Here is a 23,120-nt window from a genome sequence, read left to right on the forward strand (position 1 = left end):
AAAAAATCTCTGATTATAAAGAATCTAGGAACATAATATAAGAATTTGTTTTATGTAAAGTTTGACAGTAAATATTAAAAACAACTTTTTTCTAACTACCTGCTTTATAATTTATACGAATGTATTTTCAGATATATTATGTTATATATAAATTTATTTAATGAGAAATAGTAAAAAAAAGATTTTTAAAAAAGCAAGTATCAGTTATAGCTTATAATTTTTTTTTTTTGGTGGTTTTTTGAGATAGGGTTTTTTTTTTTTTTTTTTTTTTTTTTTTTTTTTTTGTTTTTTTGAGACAGGATTTCTCTGTAGCTTTGGAGTCTGTCCTGGATCTTGCTCTGTAGTCCAGTCTGTCCTCAAACTCACAGAGATCCGCCTGCCTCTGTCTCCCGCATGCTGGGATTACAGGTGTGCACCACCACCGCCCTGCTGTTTTTTTTTTTTTTTTTTGAGAGATTATAAATTTTACATAACATATCCATACACATAGTCAAAGAAAGAATACACGGTTGGTCAGTGTATACTCTAAGCTGTGCTACTCTTACTCTAAGGTATGCTACTCATACTCTAAGCTATGCTACTGGCTATTTTTACTTGTCCTCAAGGCAACAATTTACAAAAAGAAGGCAGTGTCAAGGCTGAGTAAAAAGTCTATTTACAAAACTATATAATTTAAATGCTTAAACACAATCTTCTGACAATAAGTAGGAAAAGCCACTTTTTAAATTAGGCAGTGATGAATCCTTTTCTTCAAACCTGTCAATCACTTTTGGTGTCTGCTAATGTCTCTCTGTAATAAGGTTATAAAGAATAACAAATAGCATTAATGAAGATTTGCTATGTAACATGAATTGGTAAACAGTCTTATTAATAAAAAGCCTGGAGCCAGATATTGGGGTGAAAACTGAGAAATCAGAGGAATAAAATAAACCAGCCACAAGTTCTTAACCTCTAGGAAATCCTCAGACCAAGAGGAAGCTACTTCCTGTATACTGACGCTTATATACCTTTCTGTGCCCTGCCTTCCTACTTCCTCTCTCTGCCCAGCTCTATCACTTCCTGTCTGTCTGTACAGACCTCCAGACCTCTATGGTTAACTAGAGCTGGGATTAAAGGTGTGTGCCACCACGCCTGGCTCTGTTCCCAGTGTGGCCTCGGATGAATCTCTGCCTCGGAATGCTAGGATTAAAGGCATGTGCTACCACTGCCTGACCTCTATATTTAATATAGTGGCTGGCTTTTTCCTCTGATCCCCAGGCAAGCTTTATTTGTTAGAGGACAAATAAAATATCACCACATTGCTATATGACATGCTTGATGATAAGTGACTAATCATTTTTTTCACATATGCTTTATGATATACATATAGTTTTCTTCTTTCTCTCTCTCTCTCTTCCTTCCTTCCTTCCTTCCTTCCTTCCTTCCTTCCTTTCACTTTTTTCTTAAAGACAGGGTTTCTCTGTAAAACCTTGACTGCCCTGGAATTGACTATGTAGATCAGGCGGTCCTCAAACTCAGAGATCTGCCTGCCTCTGCCTCCCAGAGTGCTGGATTAAAGCTGTGTGCACCACCACCACTCAGCTAATAATAAAAAAAATTAGATTTTTAAAATTATTATTACATTACACTTTTATGTATGAGTGCTCTGCACGCCAGAAGAGGGCATCAGATCCTATTATAGAAGACTGTGAGTGTCCATGTGGGTGCTGGGAATTGAACTCAGCATCTCTGGAAGAGCAGCCAGTGCTCTTAACCTCTGAGCCATCTCTCCAGTCCACATAGGTCTTTTATAATCTGCATTTTGCAGAGACACGAATTGTGCTCGTAATTAAATGACTAGGTGCTACAAGCAGTAAGAAGAAAACAAGGCTTTAACCCAAAGCCTGTTCTCTTAACCACTTCATGACTCTGCATTCCTGAACAGTTAAGCTGTAATAAAGGAGAATGGTTAGTTACAGAGGTTCTACAGACAGAGGAGTCACTGTCTCTTACAGGGTTTAGAAGACTTTTAGAAACTGTAATATAGAGCCGGGTGGTGGTGGCACTCAGGAGGCAGAGGCAGGCAGATCTCTGTGAGTTCGAGGCCAGCCTGGGCTACAGAGCGAGATCCAGGACAGGCTCCAAAGCTACAGAGAAACCCTGTCTCACAAAAACAAAACCAAAAAACCAAAAAACCAAAAAACCACAACAACAACAAAAAGAAACTGTGAGAATCAACCTTCATTTTCCTAATTAGATGAGCTGTAATAACTACCATTCACTTTTTATAGAATTATAAGGCAAAGGGGTTATTTTTATTAGCTCACAAAATGAAGAATTTTTTGTGTCTGTGTGAATGTCTGTATACATATATGAGCATTCTGTGCATGCTTGGTGTTGGCAGAGGCCAGAAGAGTGTTGGATCCCTGGAACTGGAGTTACAGCCGATCATGAGCCAGCACATGGGTGCTGCGAACCAAACCTGGGTCCTTGCAACATCCTGCAACATCAACAAATGCTTAACTGCTGGGCCATCTCTCCAGCCCTGCGAGGCTTTCTGATCTGTTGTGTGTTTGTTTCTGTGTTTTGAGAATGAGTGAATTTATTTGGGACATTTGCCACATGTGCATCATCCAGTTCTTTTCCTCTCATGTAATTATTACGGCTCAGACCACACACAGTTAGGCAGACGGGAGTGTTGAATGGAATCTTGGAGTGCCTTCCATGGCCCTAGTACCACTACCACTGACCTAACTTGCTGTGGATATCGCTCTGTGTAAATAAAGTTCTGATTGGCCAGTGGCCAGGCAGGAAGTATAGGCGGGACAAGAGAGAAGAGAATTCTGGGAAGCAGAAGGTTGGAGGGAGACACCGCCAGCCTCCGCCATGAGAAGCAACATGTAAAGACACTGGTAAGCCACAAGCCATGTGGCAAAGTACAGACTAACAGAAATGGGTTAATTTAAGATAAAAAAGGTAGATAACAAGCAGCCTGCCACGGCCATACAGTTTGTAAGCAATATAAGTTTCTGTGTGCTTTCTTGGTTGGGTCTGAGTGACTGTGGGACTGGCGGGTGAGAGAGATTTGTCCTGACCGTGGGCCAGGCAGGAAAACTCTAACTACACTAACTACTAGCCAGTTCTATGGTAATCATAGCCTTACTACACTCGTTTTGGAAAAATATAGCTTTAAAAATGCAGGCTTCTAGAACAAGAAGTGTGGAACAGCCCAGAACCTAGATCCGTCAACAGAAGCCTGTGCAGGTGCTTCAGCAGGTTTTTGGTTGGGTGACAGTGGGCACACCTGTGAGGCCCATGACCTGGAAGCTGTATCTGCACTTGTCCAGGCTAGTCTTGGGGCACTGAACTGGGCCATGTTTCTTCCTGGCACAGCTGGGCATTGTGCCCAAGGCTCACATGATAAGCAGTTTCAGACACTCATCTTCCTGAAACCTCCTCTGTACACAACAGTCTCTTCTACCCCACAGTGAGCATGTGCAAGGCCATCAGATGCCTTGGGCCAGCCAACAACTAGACAGAGGTGGTCCCACAGCTGGGCTTCAGTGAGTTGATAGGCACCACAGAATGTCAGGCTGCTCGTACCTCAAATGTTCCTAGTTCAGAACACTGAGCACAGACATGGCCTCTCTCCTCTCTGCCATCTACTGAAGTACATGGGACAGGTATCTGTAAGGTCTCTAGGGACAGTGTGTGCTGGATAGGTTTCTGCCAACTTGACACAAGCTGGAGTTATCTGAAAGGAGGGACCAACAATTACTTCTATAAGAGTGGGCTGTAGGGCATTTTCTTAGTGGTTGAGGAAGGAGGGCTGGTAGTCCTGGGTTCTATAAGAAAGCATGCAAGCCAGAAGTAGGCTAGTAAGCAGCATCTCTCCATGGCCTCTGCATCAGCTCCTGCCTCCAGGTTCCTGCCCTTCTTGAGTTCCTGTCCTGACTTCCTTTGATGATCAATAGTGAGGTGGAAGTGTGAGCCAAGTAAACCCATTTTTCCCCAAGTTGCTTTTGGTCAAGGTGTTTTATCACAGCAATAAGACATAGTGCTTATTTTTTATTTTTTATGTTTATGTAGCTAAGGCTGATCTCAAACTCAAACTTGTTATCTGGCTGAAGCTGGTCTTGAGCTAATCTTCCAGTGTCTGCTTCCCGAGTACTGGGACTGCAGGTATGTGCTACCACAGTGGTTTTATATGATGCTGGGGATTGAAACCAGGGCCTTTTGCATGCTAGGCAATGTTTAGTCCCTCAACCATGCATTTGACAAATGATTATCAAACTATTTTAAATTTTGGTTAATAAAACAACAGAAACTGTTTCAAAAACAAAACATGTAAAGTAATATTAAAACCTGAACAAATGCTGGGTGTGGTGGCACATATCTTTAATCCCAGCTCTTGGGAGGCAGAGGCTGGAGGATCTCTATGAGTTCAAGGCCAGCCTAGTCTACAGAGTGAGTTCCAGGACAGCTAGGGCTGTTGCATAGAAAAACCTTGTCTTGAAAAAAAATTTTTTTCTGAAAGTACCATTAAATTGTTGGGGAATATATTAATATTTATTGGTTTCCCCCCCCCCCCCTTTGTTTGCTCAGACAGTTTAAATGATATTCAGGGAAGAGTGACATACAATCTAGGTATTCTTTAAAAACGAAACAAAAAAATCTCATTCTATTTTGAGTATTCTATCAGTTTATTTAAAAAAATATTTTTATTTGTGTGTGTGTGTGTGTGTGTGTGTGTGTGTGTGCACCCATGAAGTCCAGAAGATAGTGTCAGAATCCCTGTGCTAGAATCACAGGTGTGTGTGAGCCTCCTGATGCATGTCCTCTCCCAAAGCAGAAAGTACTCTTAACCACCGAGCCATCTCTTCAGCCTCAATCTATCTATTTACTTAAGTTTAGTTTTTAGAAATGAACAGATAGTATTGTGTATTCTTAACTTTAAAATCTTTTATCATAAAAGGAAAGCATGATCCTCATGGAAAAACAGGAAAGAAGACGGCTTGGTGGGTAAGGCTCCTGCTTCCAAGCTTGAGGGCCTGAGTTCAACCTCCAATCCCTGGGACCCACATGGAGGAAAAAGAGAACTGAATCAGCAATCTTTTCCTCAGCAGATTCCTCAGACCTTTTCAGCTGTGCTGTGGCACATGCACGCCCACTCACATACATATATATGTGTACGCCAACACATATACACATGCTGTGGGATGTTCTGTATGCTGTGAATGTGTTGCTCTGATTGGTTGATAAATAAAATGCTGATTGACCAGTAGCCAGGCAGGAAGTATAGGTGGGGTGAGCAGATGAGGAGAATTCTGGGAAGAGGAAGGCTGAGTCAGGAGTCGTCAGCCAGACACAGAGGAAGCAAGATGACAAGGCAGAACTGACAAAAGGTACCAAGCCATATGGCTAAACATAGGTAAGAATTATGGGTTAATTTAAGTGTAAGAGCTAGTCAGTAATAAGCCTGAGCTAATGGCCAAGCAGTTATAATTAATATAAGCCTCTGTGTTTACTTGGGGGACATGAGTGGGAGAGATTTGTCCCTACCACCAGCCAGCCAGGACACAGGAAAACTTCCAACTATATACATGTATACGTGCACACAAAGATAATAAATCACAATTATTAAAAGAAAACAAGCCAAGTGGTGGTGGCACACACCTTTAATCCTAGAACTCAGTAGGTAGAGGCAGGTCAATCTCTGAGTTCAAGGCCAGCCTGGTCCAGAGTGATTTCTAGGACAACCAAAGCTACACAGAGAAACCCTGTCTTGGGGAAAAAAAACAAAAAAAGAAAGCAAATAAAAGCTCCTTATAATTGTATTACCCTGAAACATCATTCTTAACATGTTGATACAAGTCTGCCTTATCATTTCTGAGGTCCCGTACACTAATATAATTGTTTTCATGTAATGTGTAATGTAAGCATTTCCTATGTTGCTGCATTCTCTTAATGACAGTCATTTTATCTGTTGCGTGAATACATGACAAAAGTGCCTGGAGTTGGGAAGTGTAAGTCCCAGAATGAATCAGTAGAGTTAGTCAACCAGGACTGTGCTGTCTGTTGGCTTCAGGACTCATAGCTAACTCTGGAAGTCCTCCATAGAGGCTAGAGCATCCCCATGACCGCCTCAAGGGTAATATGAACAGGAGACACTAGATCTTTGCCCTTCTGAGTATCCCCAATTCCAATGTAAGACAAGTGAGACTAAATGTGGTCCTGATAATGGACTCTGTCTCTTTCCCCAGAGCTTCTGGGTGCTTGAGAAACAAAGAGGTGACAGTACTCCCAGCCTTGGTTTTGGACGTTTCCTCAAGATCCCTGGCATTGGACAAGCTGCTGATGGCTGGCTGCAGTCCACACAAAGGCCTGAAGTGCCACTGAGCTCCCTGAGGGTATGCTGTACTCAGTTCCTCAGGGGTTCTCTCTCCTATTTCCCTGTGCTCAGGAGTTCCTGGAAGAACTCAGACAGCAATGGTCAGGTTGGTGAGTAGGACAGCTCTGTATTTCTTTTTCCTTCTTTCCTTCTTTTGAGAGAAATGGCCCCCATAGGGAGTGGTACTATTAGGAAGTGTAGCCTTGCTGGAATATGTTGGTCTTGTTGGAGGCAGGCTTTGAGATCTTATATATGCTCAAGCCATGCCAGTGAGACAGACCACTTCCTGTTGCATGCCTATCAAGATGTAGGACAACTCCAGCACTATGTCTGTCTGCATGCCACCATGTCACACCATGATGATAATGGACTCCACATCTGAAAATGTAAGCCACCCCACTTAAATGTTCTTCCTTTATAAGAGTTGCTGTGATCATGGTGTTTCCTTATAGCAATAGAAACCTTAACTAAGACATGGAGACAGGGTCTCTCTATGTAGTGCTAGCTGTCCTGGAGCTTGCTATGTAGACCAGGCTGGCCTTGAACTCATAGAGATCTTCTTGCCATTGCCTCCAAAGTGCTGGGATTAAAGAATGCTCTATCACTCCCAGACTTCTCTGTATTTCTTTTGTAATGGTAATCACTGTGGTTTGCTTTTGAGATGGAGAAGTTGCCATTGTAATGGAAAAGCTTGCATTTTCCATTCTGGTAGAATGTGACATTGTTTAGGAGATTGTTCTTCTAGCCATGGTATATCAGCAAGATGGTTCCCCTTCCTGGAACACCAGTTGAGGGGTCTGGAGCAGCAGACAGGTTTTGTTGTTGTTGTTGTTCTTTGTTTGTTTGTTTGTTTGCCAAGAGCCTTGTAAAATCCACTGTGTATTTTTATTGGGCAAAACATGATGTAGTTTTTAATGTGAAGTAGTAATGTGAATTTTATCAAGTGACACTAGCATCCTGTCCTCTCTTCTACAAGACTTGGGGAGTCCTGCATTATTGAAACTGGTTTGTTGTTGAGACAGGTTTTTACTCTGTAGTCTAGGCTGGGTTGGCCTCCAACTCATGGCAATCCTCCTGCCCTAGCCTCCCAAGTGCTGGGATTATAAGGCCCAGTTGTTTGTATGTTTGTAGATAAGGTCGTCTATGTAGCCCAGAAAGGCCCAGAATTTAGAATGAGCCCCCTGCCTCAGTCTCCTGAGAGCTGGGATTACAGGCATGAGGTATACAGTTATCAGTCTGACACTAGTAGCTAAGAAATTCTAGACTGACTGTTAATATTATAATTTTAGTATTTCTTGTTATAATACTTGGATGTTTCCCCTTTGCCCTTCCTTTAGGTGGAGGTTCAGTTAACTATATTAAAACATTAGTTCCGATGAGTCTGTTCCCTAGATTTAAATGTTCTAGAGTTAAATTAGAAGAACCAAACCCTTCTCATATAACTTACTAATGTTTACCCCTCTCCCACACCATAGATTACACCATGATAACTCTCTTTCTCTTCTTCTTGAGATAGGGTCTCACTGTGTAGTTCTGACTGTCTTGGAACTCACTCTGTAGACCAGGCTGGCCATGAACTCATGGAGATCCGCCTGCCTCTGCCTCCCAAGTGCTGGGACTAAAGGCGTGTGCCACTACACCTGGCTCCATGATCTCTTTTCGTTCTGACAGTTCATGAAATGGATATATGGCATCAGCTGGTGAGGACATTGTTTTTGAGTTGCTCACCCTAATAGACTTTAAATTCCTATTTCTAGAGTTATGTACTAACCAATCTGCTAATTTCCTCTTGTCTATCTGGTGCGGATCTTGCTGTTGCCTTAATCATAGTAGAAGTCTGATTGTCGGTTAGTTTCTTGATACACCGTTGCCCAGCCACAATATTACAGACCTGGAAATAAAACAATTTATACAATGGATATATTTTTGTTAGAATTCACTCAATGTCAATCACATGTTAAATAAAAATTTTAAAATCTACTTATTTAACTACTTCTTTTTACTATCATGTTAGGTAAAAAAGTAGAGAACAAAGTATACATGATCACATGATTATAATTAGGTAAAAGGTAAACAGGATAAAAAGACTAAAAGAAGCATAGCAAAAATGCTAACAATGGTAGAACTATGGGTGAACTTTTTTCATACTGTGTTGGCTGGTTTTACGTCAACTTTACACAAACTAGAATCATCTCAGGGGAGGGAACCTCAATTAAGAAAATGCCTTAGTGATTGATGCGGGAGGGCCCAGCCCATTGTGAGTCGTGCCATCCCTGGGCTGGAGGTCCTGGGTTCTATAAGAAAGCAGACTGTACAAGCCATGGGGAGCGAGCCAGTAGCAGCACCCCTCCATGGCTTCTGCATCAGCTCCTGCCTCCGGGTTCCTGCCCTGCTTGAGTTCCTGTCCTGACTTCCTTCAGTGATGAACAGTGAGGTGGAAGTATAAGCCAAATAAACCCTTTCCTCCTCAAGTTGCTGCTGGCCATGATGTTTTATCACAGCAACAGGCACGCTGACTAAGACACATACTAATTTATTTAGTGAAGTGTTAACAAAAATTAGAATTTAAAAATTGTTCAAATTCAAAAATAAATGTGAGACTCAGATAAATCACAGGCCATAAAAGATCCTAGAAGAATGATGAACAGGGTGAGGGAGATGACTCTGTGGGTAAAGTGCTTGCTGCATTGGAACCTGAGTTCAGATCCCTAGCACCAATGTAAAAAGCAAGGCCTAGTGGTGTATGCCCATAACCTCAGTTGTGGGAAGAGAGGGAGGGGAACAGGAGAGTCAGATCCTGGAGGGTCACTGGTCAGCTAGTCCAGCTCAAACAGCAAGTTCAGATTCAGTGAGAGACCTCATCTCAAAAAATGGATGGATAGCAACATAGGAAGACTCCAGATGTCCTCCTCTGGCCTACATAAACGCGCATGCGTGTGTACACACACACACACACACACACACACACACACACACACACACGCATGCACGTGCACACACACAGATAAAGATGAACAGAAGCTAGTCATAAGCAGTGTAAGGACATTACTTCCAGAGGCAGGTACGTATGCTTCTGTTCCTGCCCCACTTGCAGACAGGGAAGGTGAGGGTACTTCAGCTGAAGAGCGTACTTTTCTCTGAAGTACTGAGCTACAGTTCTCTCCACAGTTTGGCCATTTTCTAACTGCAAAGGAAAGCTGGAAAAAAGAGGAGCTGACATGAACACTCTCATCCTATCGTGAGCTAGCCAACTACCCACCCCTCCCTTAGAGTCAGCTGCCTCACATCACTGCTGGGGAAACATCAGCTTTCCTTACGTTTGATGGCTGGCAGGCCTTCTTGTTACGTTACAAACACGGTATTTCCGTCTCATTGTTCCACAATGAGTCACTTCAACCTTCAGACCTGTTCCCAACAAGAAAAATGAAGGTTACAGAAATCCCATGAAAAATACTTACCCAGTCTGTTCACTACTATAAAACCTCAGTTCTGAGCAGGCAGAAAATCTGTGATACAAGAAATGTGATATCAGGTAGTTTTAGATATAACATTGCTAAGAATTGTTATAATAGTGACAGACCTTTTAGTACCAAATATTTTTCTTACTCTATCAAGCTCTATATGTTAAAAAAGAAAATCCTATGATTTGCTAAGCCCAAAGATCAAGGGACAAAGTTTCTAGCTCCACTAGAAAAAAAGCAATTACAATAAACTCAGGAATAAGAGCACAAGTATTTAAATAGCCCCTCATCACACAGTGACTGAAGATCAGAGTTTCATAAAGTTCAAGAAGGAAAGTCCTTCACAGATCTATGAAGCAGGCAGAAAAAACAAAAAACAAAAAACAACCTGGTCCTTTTATCAGAACTAGACTGACATTTTTATTAAGTATTTCTCTTAATTTATTAATTTTTCTTAATTTATTAATTTTTTCTTAACAATAGTGGCTATTAGAATGAAAGCTAAATAATTCTTAACTCTTAAAAATCTTTATTTTGTGTGTATGTGCATGTATGTGTGTATGTATGTGTATGCTCATGCACAAATGAACGTGGAGGTTGTGGGTCCACTTACAGGAAATGGGTTTTTTCTTCCACCTTGTGGGTTCTGGGGACGAAACCCAGGCTGCCAAGCTTGGTGGCAAGTAAATTTGCCAGTGGAGCCATCTTGTCAACCCTCCAAATAATTCTTTTGTATTTTTTGGAAACAGGGCCTCTCTATGTATCCCTAGATGTCCTGGAACTTGCTATGTAGACCAGGCTGGCCTAGAACTCACAAAGACCCATCTGTCTTTGTCTCACGAGCACTGGAATTAAAGGTGTGTGCCACCACACTGGGGCTCCTCCAAATAATAATTATTATTTTTTAAAGATTCATTTAATTATATGTGCATTAGTGTGATGGTGTCAGATCCCCTGGGACTGGAGTTACAGACAGTTGTGAGCTGCCATGTGGGTGCTGGGAATTGAACCCAGATCCTCTGGAAGAGCAGCCAGTGCTCTTAACCACTGAGCCACCTCTCCAGTCTGTAATTTTAAATATTTCTAGGTCTGTAGTTCATTTATGGACTTCAGTGATTCAAGGATTCCAGGACAATGCTAGAAAGTAATGGGCTTTAAATCCTTGGCTGAAGAAGAAAACCTTTTTTTGAGGTGCTCAGGGTCTTGTGCATATCAGGCAAGTGCCCTGCCACTGAGCTATATTCTCCACTCTTTTCATTTTGTTTTTAAGACAGGGTTTTGCAGAGTTGCCCACACTGGCCTTGGATTTACCTTCCTTCCTCAGCCTTCTGAGTTTGTGGGGTGACAGGGGTGTACCCCATGCCTGGCATATCAGCTGAAAATCTTCAGGAAGTTTCTTGTTTTTATTTTTATTTTTGGGGGGGGGGGGTGGGGGCAGAACAGCAGTCACTCTGTAGACCAGGCTGCCCCTGAACTCACAGAGATCCGCCTGCCTAGTGCTGGGATCAAAGGTGTGCGACACCATTCCCAGCAGGAGAAACAGAATGTCCTGAGATGATGTTTTATGTTTGTACTAATATGGGAATCATTAGGAATGAATTACTGATTACAGGAAATGCAGCTAATGTGCCTGATAAAGTGAAACTTTAATTTTAATTAAGTTAGTTACACAAACTCCTGGCTGCTATATTGGCCAATGTAGTAACCCAGGAGTTAACAAATAGTCATATAATAGCTACTCTTCACAGAAAAACAGGTTCATTTTTAAAGTCTGGTCTAGCTCTGAAAAGTGAGTCTAGAAGGGTACAAATGGAGAAGTTCAGTTTCTCAACAGAAATTATGGTTATTACACTTAAGTAACTTTGCTTTTCTATCTGTAATCCCTACAATGCGGTGCTTCTTGTGTGAATGGGGTTCTGCTTACCTCTGACCCTGGGACCCTGGGTAATGCCCAGAGAAACTGTGAGTGTGTGCTGCAGTGAGCAGTTCCAGGGCCTTGGTACACCTAGGCAAGAGCTTCACCACTAAGCTACGTTCCCAGCCCCAGGCAGACTTCTGTGACTCTTACAACTACCTAGGTGATATCACTGGCAGTTGGTGAGTAGAGGCTAGACACTTCAGAACAGTCTACAAAGTGCAGAACTAACTGTACCTCCCAACTCAGCCAAGAATTATCCAGTACAAAATGTCAAGAGAAACCCTACCACAGTGTAATTTCTTTTCTTCCCTAATTATTAACTATAATACCAAACATAAAGTACACTCATGGTAAATGGTGTTTTCTTTTGCTATATCAGCACAAATTAGGATAGTAAGTGGTTTTTCTTTAAAAATAGGGGGTGGGGGCAGGAGGGGGGAGGACAGGGGAACCCATGGCTGATGTGTAAAATTAAAACACAAATATAATAATAATAAAAAAAGAAAAAATTAAATCACTGAGAAGTAATGTTTCATTATAACTACACTTCTAAAATTAAAGTTTCAAATATTTATTATGTTATTATAAAGGAGGTCAGAAAATACAAAGGGAGGCATTATGGAAACAGCAATAATATGAAGTAAGCAACATAAAAATATTATGTTTAGGGGAAAAAATAATAAAATAAGTTTCTGTTATTTGAACCAGCTAACTATTTATTTTCAAGTTTTCCTCATGATTTAAGAAAATATAGTTTTATATAAAAATGTATTTTATATAAATAAGGTTCTACATGCTTATAAAACAAATTTTTACTAAAAGTAAATTAGTGCTCTTATATGTATAAAATTATCATTCATTTCCTCAATATTCCTGCTGTGTACAAGAATTACTGACCAAAGAAAAAAATCGCTCCATTACTAACTAGTTGGAAGTAAGTTTTAATTAGAATACAATCAATTATATCAATTATGACATAATTTATGGCACTATTTAGCAGCTATCACCAAATTCCTTATGTAAGTTAAAACTTAAACCCAAACATCACTGAACACAGAAGTTTTTTTTTTTTTTTTTTTTTTTTGAGTTCCTGTGACAGGAATACATGATGTACTTTTAAAGACTCCTCTTTTTCAAAAAGTCTTCTCGACTTTGAATGGAGGAAAAAAATACTGGTTTATTAATTAGATATAACCCAGATTTTCTACCCCAAATTTAAGATCATAGGTACCTAATAACTAGACCAAATCCAGGGGCTAGCAAAAAGTCAAAATTATAAAGAATGGAATAGATAATTCCCTGCCCAGGTCCCTCCCCAAACCCTCCATCCAACCAAAAAGTTTGGCTTCAATAAATATTTAACCTATAAACTTGGCTTTACCTTCACTATAACATCAACTTTATAATGCTTTCTAGTCAATTTTTCAGTCATTTCTTTGGGCCCCTGAGCAGTTGAAGTTAAGATCGAGTCCATGCTCTTCGGGCAGCAGTTGAATCCTTGTTCTGTACATCTTGTATTTTCTGTGATAGAGTGGTGATATGAGTTGATTGCATAGTTACCGCAAAAAAATGTAAGTGATTGCATGATATCAGAGGTGGTAACTAAGCAGCAACTCCACAGAAACCATGGCACTTAGATGATCACATATATAATGGTAGGTAATGCACTAACCTCCTGACAATGCTAACTGTAGTTAAAACAGATTATGAAAGGACGATGATATGGTTGAAAACAGTCAGTTTCTTAATTTGGCACTTACATAACTTGAGCTAGATGGATGCTTATTAACAAAACAGGAAGGGCTTTCCTTTTAATGCTTTATTACCATGACTGACTCTATTTTGTTGTTACTGAATGGCACATAATGAATGATAACTGGAACAAGCAGGATGTATTCACCTACTCTAATTGGTTTGGGGGACTGAAAGATGTTCAGTGAATAAACTTGAATGCTTCCTTCAAACCACAAGCTGAAAATTATCTGCAACAAATAGGTAAAATCTTAAAATAAAACAACATAATTATTTCTGTCTATTTAAGATGTGACATTTAATATAAACAAAATTTGTTACTCCTTACTAGATATTATCTGGTTTTGCTTCTTAGCTACATACTACACTAAATACAGTGGAGTTACATCTTACATGAAGATTAGATACTAAAGTCATAAATAAGAAAAGAATTGTACACATTAAACTGCTTTTTTAATCCCCAAAATTGCTAATAAAGCACAGTGCATGTGAGTTTGAACACAAAGCTGTAAATGCATTTAAAAGTATACAGAAGGAGCAAATATGCACAGAATATAATAGCAGAACACTATTAAAGTAGTTTTAACTTGAGGGACCATAGATATAACTATTTTAGTTAAATGCATATGATGTAACACCACTGTAAAATTTTAGCTACGTAAGGTAGGTAGGTACCTCTGTAATGTACACTTCATAGCTAGGTACAAGTCTAGAATAACACATGAAACTAGTGAACTCTATATTCTACAATTCCAAAGAAAAAACTGTAATTTTAGAAAAATAATGAGATCATTAATCAGAATACGTTCAAAGACTGAGTCAAATTCTAACATAACAATATTTTAAAGATAAGATTCTTACTTTTAAAAGGTAGTATTAGAGAGACATTTTCCCATGAGACACACTCATCTCTCCAGCTAGTATGGGACAGTATTCACAAAAACAGAAATGTAGCTGGACTACTCAGCATATTCTTCATTCAACCACTACCTAAGAGGGTACAGTAATGGACCCGATGTGACATTTTATAATTATTCTATACTCTATTGGGCATATCACACGGATTGACCCTAATGATAAAGACACTTGAATAGAAAGTTGTCTTACCATGCATTTTATAGTCAAGCTGTTTTAAATGCTAATTAGTAACAAACTATAGGAATGATGTCTGAAAGTATAGTATTCTAAATGCTAATGAACTTACCTTTTATCTCCTTAGTGAATTTTACCCGATGAGAATCAGTCAGAGGCCTGGGTTGCTCATCAATGTTATGAATGTCAAGAACTTCACACATGAACTGAATTACAGGCTGTGCTTTGTAGAAGGCAGTGGCAGAAACTAAGAAAAAACACAAATAGTATAAATTAATACTAAAAATCCAGAAACTTCATTGTAAGTTTCCATAATTAACTATGTACAGTTAAAATGATTCCTCATGTCAGTACATATAATAGACATTATACGTGTGTGTGTGTGTGTATGTGTGTGTGTGTGTGTGTGTGTGTGTGTGTTTTACAAAATGAAGCAATTTGATTTCTGAGGTATAAGAACAGAAAGGTCAAATGCTATAATTTTTATAATCTACTCTTTCACCATGAGTAATTATTTTCAGAATGAAGTGTTCTGTGAGCCAAGAACTTGTGGAGCCAAAGAATGCCTGGATCCTTTAGCAGAGAAGAGAGTAGATTATTTCTTAAACAAGGCTTCCTATGTTCCCATGCTACAGTTTCTTCTAGAGAAAGTGTTCATTATCTTGTAAGGACTTAAGAAGACAATATTACAGTATTTTAAAAAAAGATTTATTTATTATGTATACAGTGTTCTGCCTACATGCCAGAAGACGGCACCAGATCTCATTATGGAAGGTTGTGAGCCATCATGTGGATGCTGAGAATTGAACTCAGGACCTCTGGAAGAGCAGCCAGTGCTCTTAACCGCTGAGCCATCTCTCCAGCTCCCAGTATTACAGTATTAAACCCAAGCAACAGGTCATACCAGGGGTATCTGCCAAGTGGTCCTGAGCAACAGCTGGGGGTTTAACCACTTGTCTATTAAGCAGCACAGTTATTTTAAATGGTTTCTTATCTCTGGATTTTGGAACTACAAGATGGTTAGTAGACCACACATTTCTCCATTCTCCTTCTCCTCCTTCTCCTCTTCCTTCTCCTCCTCCTTCTGACAGGGTTTCACTGTGTAGCACTTGCTGGTCTGGAACTCAATATGTAGCTCAGGTTGGCGTCAAACTTACAAAGACTCACCTCCCTTTGCCTCCTAAGTGCTGGGATTAAAGGTGTATACAACTACATTTAATCTTATTTTTATTTTTATTTTTTTCGAGACAGGGTCTCTCTGTGTAGTTTTGGTGCCTGTCCTGGATCTCACTCTGTAGACCAGGCTGGCCTGGAACTTACAGAGATCCACCTGGCTCTGCCTCCTGAGTGCTGGGATTAAAGGCGTGTGCCACCATCGCCCGGCTCTTTAATCTTATTTTTTAAGATTAAAAAATTACGCATGTATATGTGTCCATGGGTATTTGCGTATGAGTGTACAGTGACCTCAGAGAGCAGAACAGAGTTTGATCTCCCAGTAGCTGGAGTCACAGGTGGCTATGAACTGCTATGGGTCCTGAAGATGGAACTCAGGCAGGAAGACTATCCTCTTAACCATTAAACCATCTCTCCAGCCCCACATTACATTCTTTTACTGAAAAGTTGTGGGAATATTTTTGTGCACAAGCAAATGCCAGCAAAGATGAATGTGGTGACTCATGGTTTTGTTTTGTTTTCTTTTCTTTTTTTGAAGTTGAGGATCGAACCCAGGGCCTTATGCTTGCTAGGCAAGCGCTCTAAATCCCCAACCCTGACTCATGTCTTTAATCCCAGAACTCATGAGGCAGAGGCAGGCATATCTCTTATATTTTTGGTTGTGAGCCTAGCCTTTAACGGCTGAGCCATCTCTCCAGCCCAGCAGATCTCTCTGAGTTCTACATGGCCAGCCAGGGCTACACAGTGAGACCCATCTCAAAAAATAAAATAAAATAAAATAAAAAGCAAAAAGAAAAACAAAACAACAACAAGAACAAACCAAAAACATGCCAGTAAGATATATATTTTTTTCATAATGTTTTAAAAGGAAATAAAGATAAAAGAAAGATATCATGAATAACATGTTCTTTTACCTTTCCTTTAATTCTAAAGGTAGATTTTCTTCACTGGATACTACCAGTCACATGTACTGTTTCACAAGTCACAGCTGAAACTACCATACAAACATACTACAATTATTTCTTCTACTTTCCTGTTACACTTCTAACCATTTCATTGTTTACCATCTTCTAAACTACATACAGTAACATGGACATTTGAGATGAAAATTAAACTGTGAAAATGCTTTAAAAAGGATGGCTTGAAAGAGCAGGTCTCCCATGGAGGAGAGGAGGAAGGGGAAACTGAGGCTGGGATGTAAAATTAAAAAAAAAAAAAGCAAACACAGTTTTAAGTAAGAGTACCTTTTAATGATAAAAGATCACTGGAACCCCTTTGTGGACCTTTAAAACTTTCTTGTTGATGTTTTGTTTTTAAGACAGGGTCTCATATAGCCCAGGCTAGGCTCACTTGCTATATATGTATGACCTTGAACTTCTCTGATCATCTTATTTCCACTTCCCAAGAGCTTAGATCACAGGCCTGCATCCCTATGTGTTGTGGGAATTCGCTCAGCCAATGACCTTTGGGTACCTGGCCCAATAGAGGCATGGTTTTCTCTGGGTATGTGACTGCTTAAAACTGAGGAAGGGGCCCGCACTCAGTCTCTCTTGAAGTGGTCAGAGCCTGGAAGGCTGGTTCCATGGACCTCTGGGCAGAACAGAGGACAATGATGGCTGTTTACTTTATTCTGTATCTGTGAATGCATTTCTTCCCATTTTATATCTCAATAAATTCACTGATACCCTTTAACAGACTCTCATGGACTCACTTAACAAGTAGCCATGTCTGGTTTATTTGATACTGTGGACTAATCTTAAGGCTCTCTGCATTCCAGGCAAGCATTCTATCCATTGAGCTATATGGAAACCAACTGCCCCATCTCCCAGCTGATATTATAGTCATGTATCACAGTGCCAGCTGACTCTTAATATTTCATAAGCCTACATTTATATTTCATTCCTTCTTTCTCTTTCACAAATAAGCTAATTAATCTTGAAAAAAGTTAGTATTTAGCATTTAAAAACTCAGTTAAACAAATATACTATAAACAAAATTATATCTATTAACCAAAGATTCTATGTTAACATAAACCTTCCTTAAAGAGGAAAAGCATGTAATAATTTTTATAGATAATGGCCCACAAAAAGCACTTGATAGAACCCAGCACTGTGACAATTAATATTCTTATTGTTTGATTAGTTATCTAACAAAACTCCATGGTAAATCCAACTTTGTTTAATATAAGCACAGTAAAGCAAATTAAGAGAAATAAAAAGTAAAAAAGAAAGAAAAGAAAAAACAAATGATTATACATCAGTGTAACTATCTAGAAAACTACTCTGCAGATAAATTTCTAGGAATGTTGTCAGACTTAAGATAAGCTTTCAAAAATAAGTTACATTTTTATATACTAGCAATCAACTCAAAATTTAATTAAAAAATATTCCTTGCGCTCTCTCTCTCCCCCTCCCCCCTTTCTCTTTCTCTTTCTTTCTCCCTCTCTCTCTCAATAAAGCTCTAAAAAGGTAAAAAAAAATTCCTTGCAATCAACAAATTAATTTTTAAAAAGTTATTTACTTATTGCATGTGTGCATATGTGATGTGCATGGAGTGGGTATGCATGCCTTAGTGCACATGTGGCAGTCCAAGCACAACTTGCAAGAGGTGATTCTCTTCTTCTACCATGTGGGTTCTGGGGACCAAACTCAAGTCAGTAGATTTGGCAACAAGGGCCTTTACCCAATGAATCCTCTTGCTGGCTCACAACAAAATTTGAAAGTACTTGGGATAAAGTCTAAACAAAAGATGTGTAAGAATTATAGAAGTAATAGATACATTTAATATAGAAAGATTGTAGAGACACTCTAAATAGCAGAGTAAAATACATTATCCATGTACATTTTTCTCAGATTTATCTGCATATTCAAAACAACTTCTACCAAAACAACCAAATATGTGTCAAATAGTGTTCAACTGCTATCCGTGGAAATTAAGAAACTGCTGTGGGACAATGCCTTGTACACTAGTTTAATAAAACGCTGATTGGCCAGTAGCCAGGCAAGTAGTATAGGTGGAGCGAACAGACAAGGAGAATTCTGGGAAGAGGAAGGTCTGATCAGGAGTAGCTAGCCAGATACAGAGGAAGCAAGATGACAAGACAGAACTGAGAAAAGGTACCAAGCCATGTGGCTAAGATAAGAATTATGGGTTAATTTAAGTGTAAGAGCTAGTCGGTAATAAGCCTGAGCTAATGGCCATACAGTTAGTAATTAACATAAGCCTCTGTGTATTTATTTGGGTCTGAGCAGCCATGGGACCGGGCAGGACACAGGAAAACTTACAACTACGAGAAACTAATACTATAATTAACATCAAAGAACAAAACAATGAAAGGCAATGAAAGAATGAAATGAGAATAGTCATGACCATTCTTAAGAATAAAGAATGGAGCTAGAGAGACAGCATAATGGTTAAGAGCACTTGCTACTCTGGCAAACACCCAGTTCCATTCCCAGCACCCATATGATGGCTCAATCATCTGAAACTCCAGTTCTAGGGTATCAGATAGATGCCCCCTTGATTTCCATGGGTACCAGGCACACACATGGTGCATATACATATATGCAGGCAAAACAGCCATACACATAAAATGAAATAAGTAAATCTGTTTGTTTAGTTTGGGCTTTTCAAGACACGGTTTCTCTGAGTAGCCATGGCTGTCCTTGAACTTGCTCTGTAGACCAGGCTGGCCTGGAACTCAAAGATCTTCCTGCCTCTATCTCCTGAGTGCTGGGATTATAGGTGTGTGCCACTGCCACCTGACTAGATCCAATTACTTTTTTCAAAGTGTTTATATTTGTTTAAATACAACTTATTATCTTACTTCTTCCCCATTAACTTGAAAAACCACCTCAGACATTTACAAAATTTCCATAAATACACAGCTGCTTTGTTTCTAGATGCTTTCTCAGAGTCATTCATTAGAATTCTTTTTTTTTTTCAAAGATTTATTTATGTATTATGTATACAGGAGAGGGTTGCCAGATCTCATTACAGAAGGTTGTGAGCCACCATGTGGTTGCTGGGAATTGAATACAGGACCTCTGGAAGAGCAGCCAGTGCTCTTAACCTCTGAGCCATCTCTCCAGCTCTCATTAGAATTCTTAATGTAACATGATTTGTGAGAGTAGATAAGGGCCATCAAGATAGCTCAATAGGTGAAGGTGCCTGCCGCCATGCCCGAGGATCTGAATTCCACCCCCAAACCCCCAAGGTGGAAGGAGAGAGCCAAGTTGTCCTCTGACCATTGCACAGGTGCCCCCCAATAAACAAAAATATAATTAAAAAGATAATGGGATCCACCTAAACATCAATCAACAGAATTAGATAAATTATATTATAAACACATGCTGGGCAGTGGTGGCACACGTCTTTAATCCCAGTACATGGGAGGCAGAGGCAGATGGATCTCTGTGAGTTCAAGGCCAGCCTGGCCTTCACAGTGAAGTGCCAGGACTACACAGTGAGACCCTCCCTGTCCTGAGAAAAACAAAACAAACAAACAAAAAACATTATAAATGCATTTATAGTACAAATTAAAATAAATGAGAAAGCACCAGAATTCAGTTAAACTGAGAAATAAGTAAAGGAAGTTTGGGAAGACTATCTAGATAGACAATTGGAGGGAAAAAAATGATCAAATTAGGTAATAAGATTATGAGTGAGTTCAACATACTACATTACTGAGTTTATGAGAGTTAATTTCATTAAACTTTTATAAACTATCCTAAAATCCATGTATCTTTCACTAGATTTACTCATTGATAGCAGATAAAACAGTTTTCCTCCTAGTGCTGTGAACTGGTTAGACCTATACACGCTAGATAAATGCTCTCCCTCAGAGCTACATTCCCAATCCAGTTTTTTGTTCTGTTACTTTTCTCCCTTATTCGTGTTTAATTGATTAATTAGCCAATCAACTGATTGTAGTAGGGATTAACTCAGGGCCTTTGGTGTACTAAACAAGTGCTTTACCAGGAAACAATTCTTGTGTTTGTTTCGTTTTTTCCAGACAGGGTTTCTCTGTGTAGTTTTGGTGCCTGTCCTGGAACTCACTCTGTAGCCCAGGCTGGCCTCGAACTCACAGAGATCCACCTGGCTCTGCCTCCCGAGTGCTGCGATTAAAGGTGTGTACCACTGCTGCCTGGCCCAGGAAACAACCTTTTAAAAGCTCAATTAAAAAGAAATCATTCTGACATTGAGAAAACAACACAAACAGAATGACAAAAGGTTGGTAATCAGATAGACTTACTGGAGTTTGATTCTAACCCAACAGTCACTAGTTTGCTGAGTGTTATTTATAGATTTATTTATTGTGGTACTTCAAATTGAACCTTTGACTTCTGCATGCTAAGCAGGTGCTATACCACTGACCCTCATTTCCAGTCCTTTGAGCTTCTAATTAGTCATCTGTTAAAAAAAAAATTTCTGGAGCTGTAGAGATGCTCATTAGTTAAGAGACATTACAATTATTCCAGAGGACTTGAGTTTGGCACCCAGAACTCACATCCAGGCATAGCTCAGATCTAAGAGATCTGATGACCTTTTCTGGTATCTGTGCATACTCACAACACACCATGGTGTATGCATATTTGTATATACACAGATATACACAGACATAAACACATAGGCAGAGATAAAGATAAAATACTTCTCAGAGCACTGGAAATTACCAGTGCAAGGTACCCGCTTGTGCCTGAAATAGGTAGCAACTCAGAGCATCTTTCTTCACTTCTGAATGATTTCCTGCTCATGGCATTTGCTCATTGATCTACTGCGTGTAGGCAGTTATACTACCAATGTGCAATAATTATTTGTACAATAATTCTTTGAAGAGATTGTATGAAGCCTCAAAAAAATGAGATTCGGATTTTCACTTTGTCCAAACTGAAACTGCATTAGGACACAGGTGGGCTAGGGGTATATAGCTCAGTGGTTAGAGGACTTGCCTGGTATGTACAAGTCCCTGGATTTGATCCCTAGCACTACAAAATAAAATAAAATAAAATAAATCAGACACAACAGAAAATTCCAGATTCAAATAAAAAAAAAGTATTAAGTATTTGCAACATTTACTATCAACATAGTCTGGATCAAAATTAATAATCGAAAATACAGCAATACATTATGGACTGGCAAAAAAGTTATCACAAGTATAATTTAGCTAGGCAGGTATTGCTGGGAGTTATCCTGAAATATTACATGCTACCACTATCACTTAAAAATGAACCATCAGGGGTTGGAGACTGGCTCACCAGTTAGGAGTGCTGACTGCTTTTCTAGAGGACCAGTGTTGGATTTCCAGCAATCACTCTGGCTCATAACCATCTCTAGCTCCAGTTCCAGGGGATTCAACATCTTCTGGCCCCCAAAAGCACAAGGCACACACATGGTGCACATACATAAATACAGACAAAAACTCAAACACACACACAAAAAAAAACACCTAAAGAATAAAATAAAAATCCCATCTTGCTAGTACTCCAGAAAGGTCTTTTTCAAAGCCTTCCCTAAACCTGACAGTGCTCTACAGAAACTACAGTTTGTCCTTCCAGGTCAGTGCCTTCTTTATTTATGGATTTACAATATGAATACATATCACTAAATCTGGTGTAGATTTCCCAGTTCTTGAATTGTATGTAACTGGAAATAAACTATGTGATATTTTCCCAAGATTTTAGTTAAAGCTTGTTTCTAACTCAACCATATCATTAAATATAATTAATCTTTTCTTTTTCATCAATGTGGTTTTTTTTTTTTTTTTTTTTTTGGAGAAGTACACAACTACTCTAATTGTGGTTAACAAAGATTCTTTTCCTTTTCTTTCTTTCTTTCTTTTTTTTGTTTGTTTGGTTTTTTTTTTTTTTTTTGGTAAAACAGGATTTTTTTTTCTGTGTAGCCCTGTCTATCCTGTAACTTGTTCTGTAGTTCAGGTTGGCCTTGAACTCAGAGATCCACCTGCCTCAGCCTCCTGGTGCTGGGATTAAAGACGTGTGCCACCACTGCCGTGGTCTTTTCTCTTTCTTTCCTTTTGTTTTTGTTTTGTTTTGTTTCTAAAGACATGGTCTTGCTATGTAACCCAGACTGGCCTGGAACTCACCCTATAGTCAAGGCTGTACCTGTAATTCTCCTGCCTTTTCCTTTGCTTGGTAGGACTATAGGAATGGGCTACCATGTCTGGCTTGGTTTTTTGGTTTGTTTGTTTTTTTTAAATCCCTTTTCACTCTTTTGAAATAGGGTGTCATAGCACAGACTGCTCTCAAAATTACAGTTCTCCCACCTTAGCCTTCCTTAGCCTTGAGATCATAGATGTGGGCCATTGTGCCTGCTGTGCACATTGTCTTTCCTACAC

The 23,120-nt window shown here is 39.4% G+C and overlaps 1 protein-coding gene and 1 non-coding gene across 5 annotated transcripts in view; both read right to left on the reverse strand.

Annotated features, from left to right (window-relative positions):
• The window catches only part of Ago3 (argonaute RISC catalytic component 3), a 105,933-nt gene that overhangs the window by 25,130 nt on the left and 57,683 nt on the right, over positions 1-23,120 (reverse strand). For all 4 annotated transcript variants that reach the window (XM_036179369.1, XM_036179372.1, XM_036179373.1 and 1 more), the window contains 4 exons: positions 14,706-14,840; positions 9,688-9,775; positions 9,420-9,567; positions 8,142-8,261 (listed from right to left, as the gene is read on the reverse strand). In XM_036179369.1, the coding sequence (XP_036035262.1) occupies positions 8,142-8,261; positions 9,420-9,567; positions 9,688-9,775; positions 14,706-14,840 (491 nt within the window). The remainder of the gene's footprint in view (positions 1-8,141; positions 8,262-9,419; positions 9,568-9,687; positions 9,776-14,705; positions 14,841-23,120) is intronic.
• On the reverse strand, positions 3,564-3,688 carry LOC118579031. Its single transcript, XR_004944401.1, has one exon. It is a non-coding gene; the product is annotated as a small nucleolar RNA SNORA17 (small nucleolar RNA).

The sequence above is a fragment of the Onychomys torridus genome, chromosome 2 (genome assembly GCF_903995425.1).
Source record: "Onychomys torridus chromosome 2, mOncTor1.1, whole genome shotgun sequence".
In the NCBI taxonomy this organism is placed as follows: domain Eukaryota; kingdom Metazoa; phylum Chordata; class Mammalia; order Rodentia; family Cricetidae; genus Onychomys; species Onychomys torridus.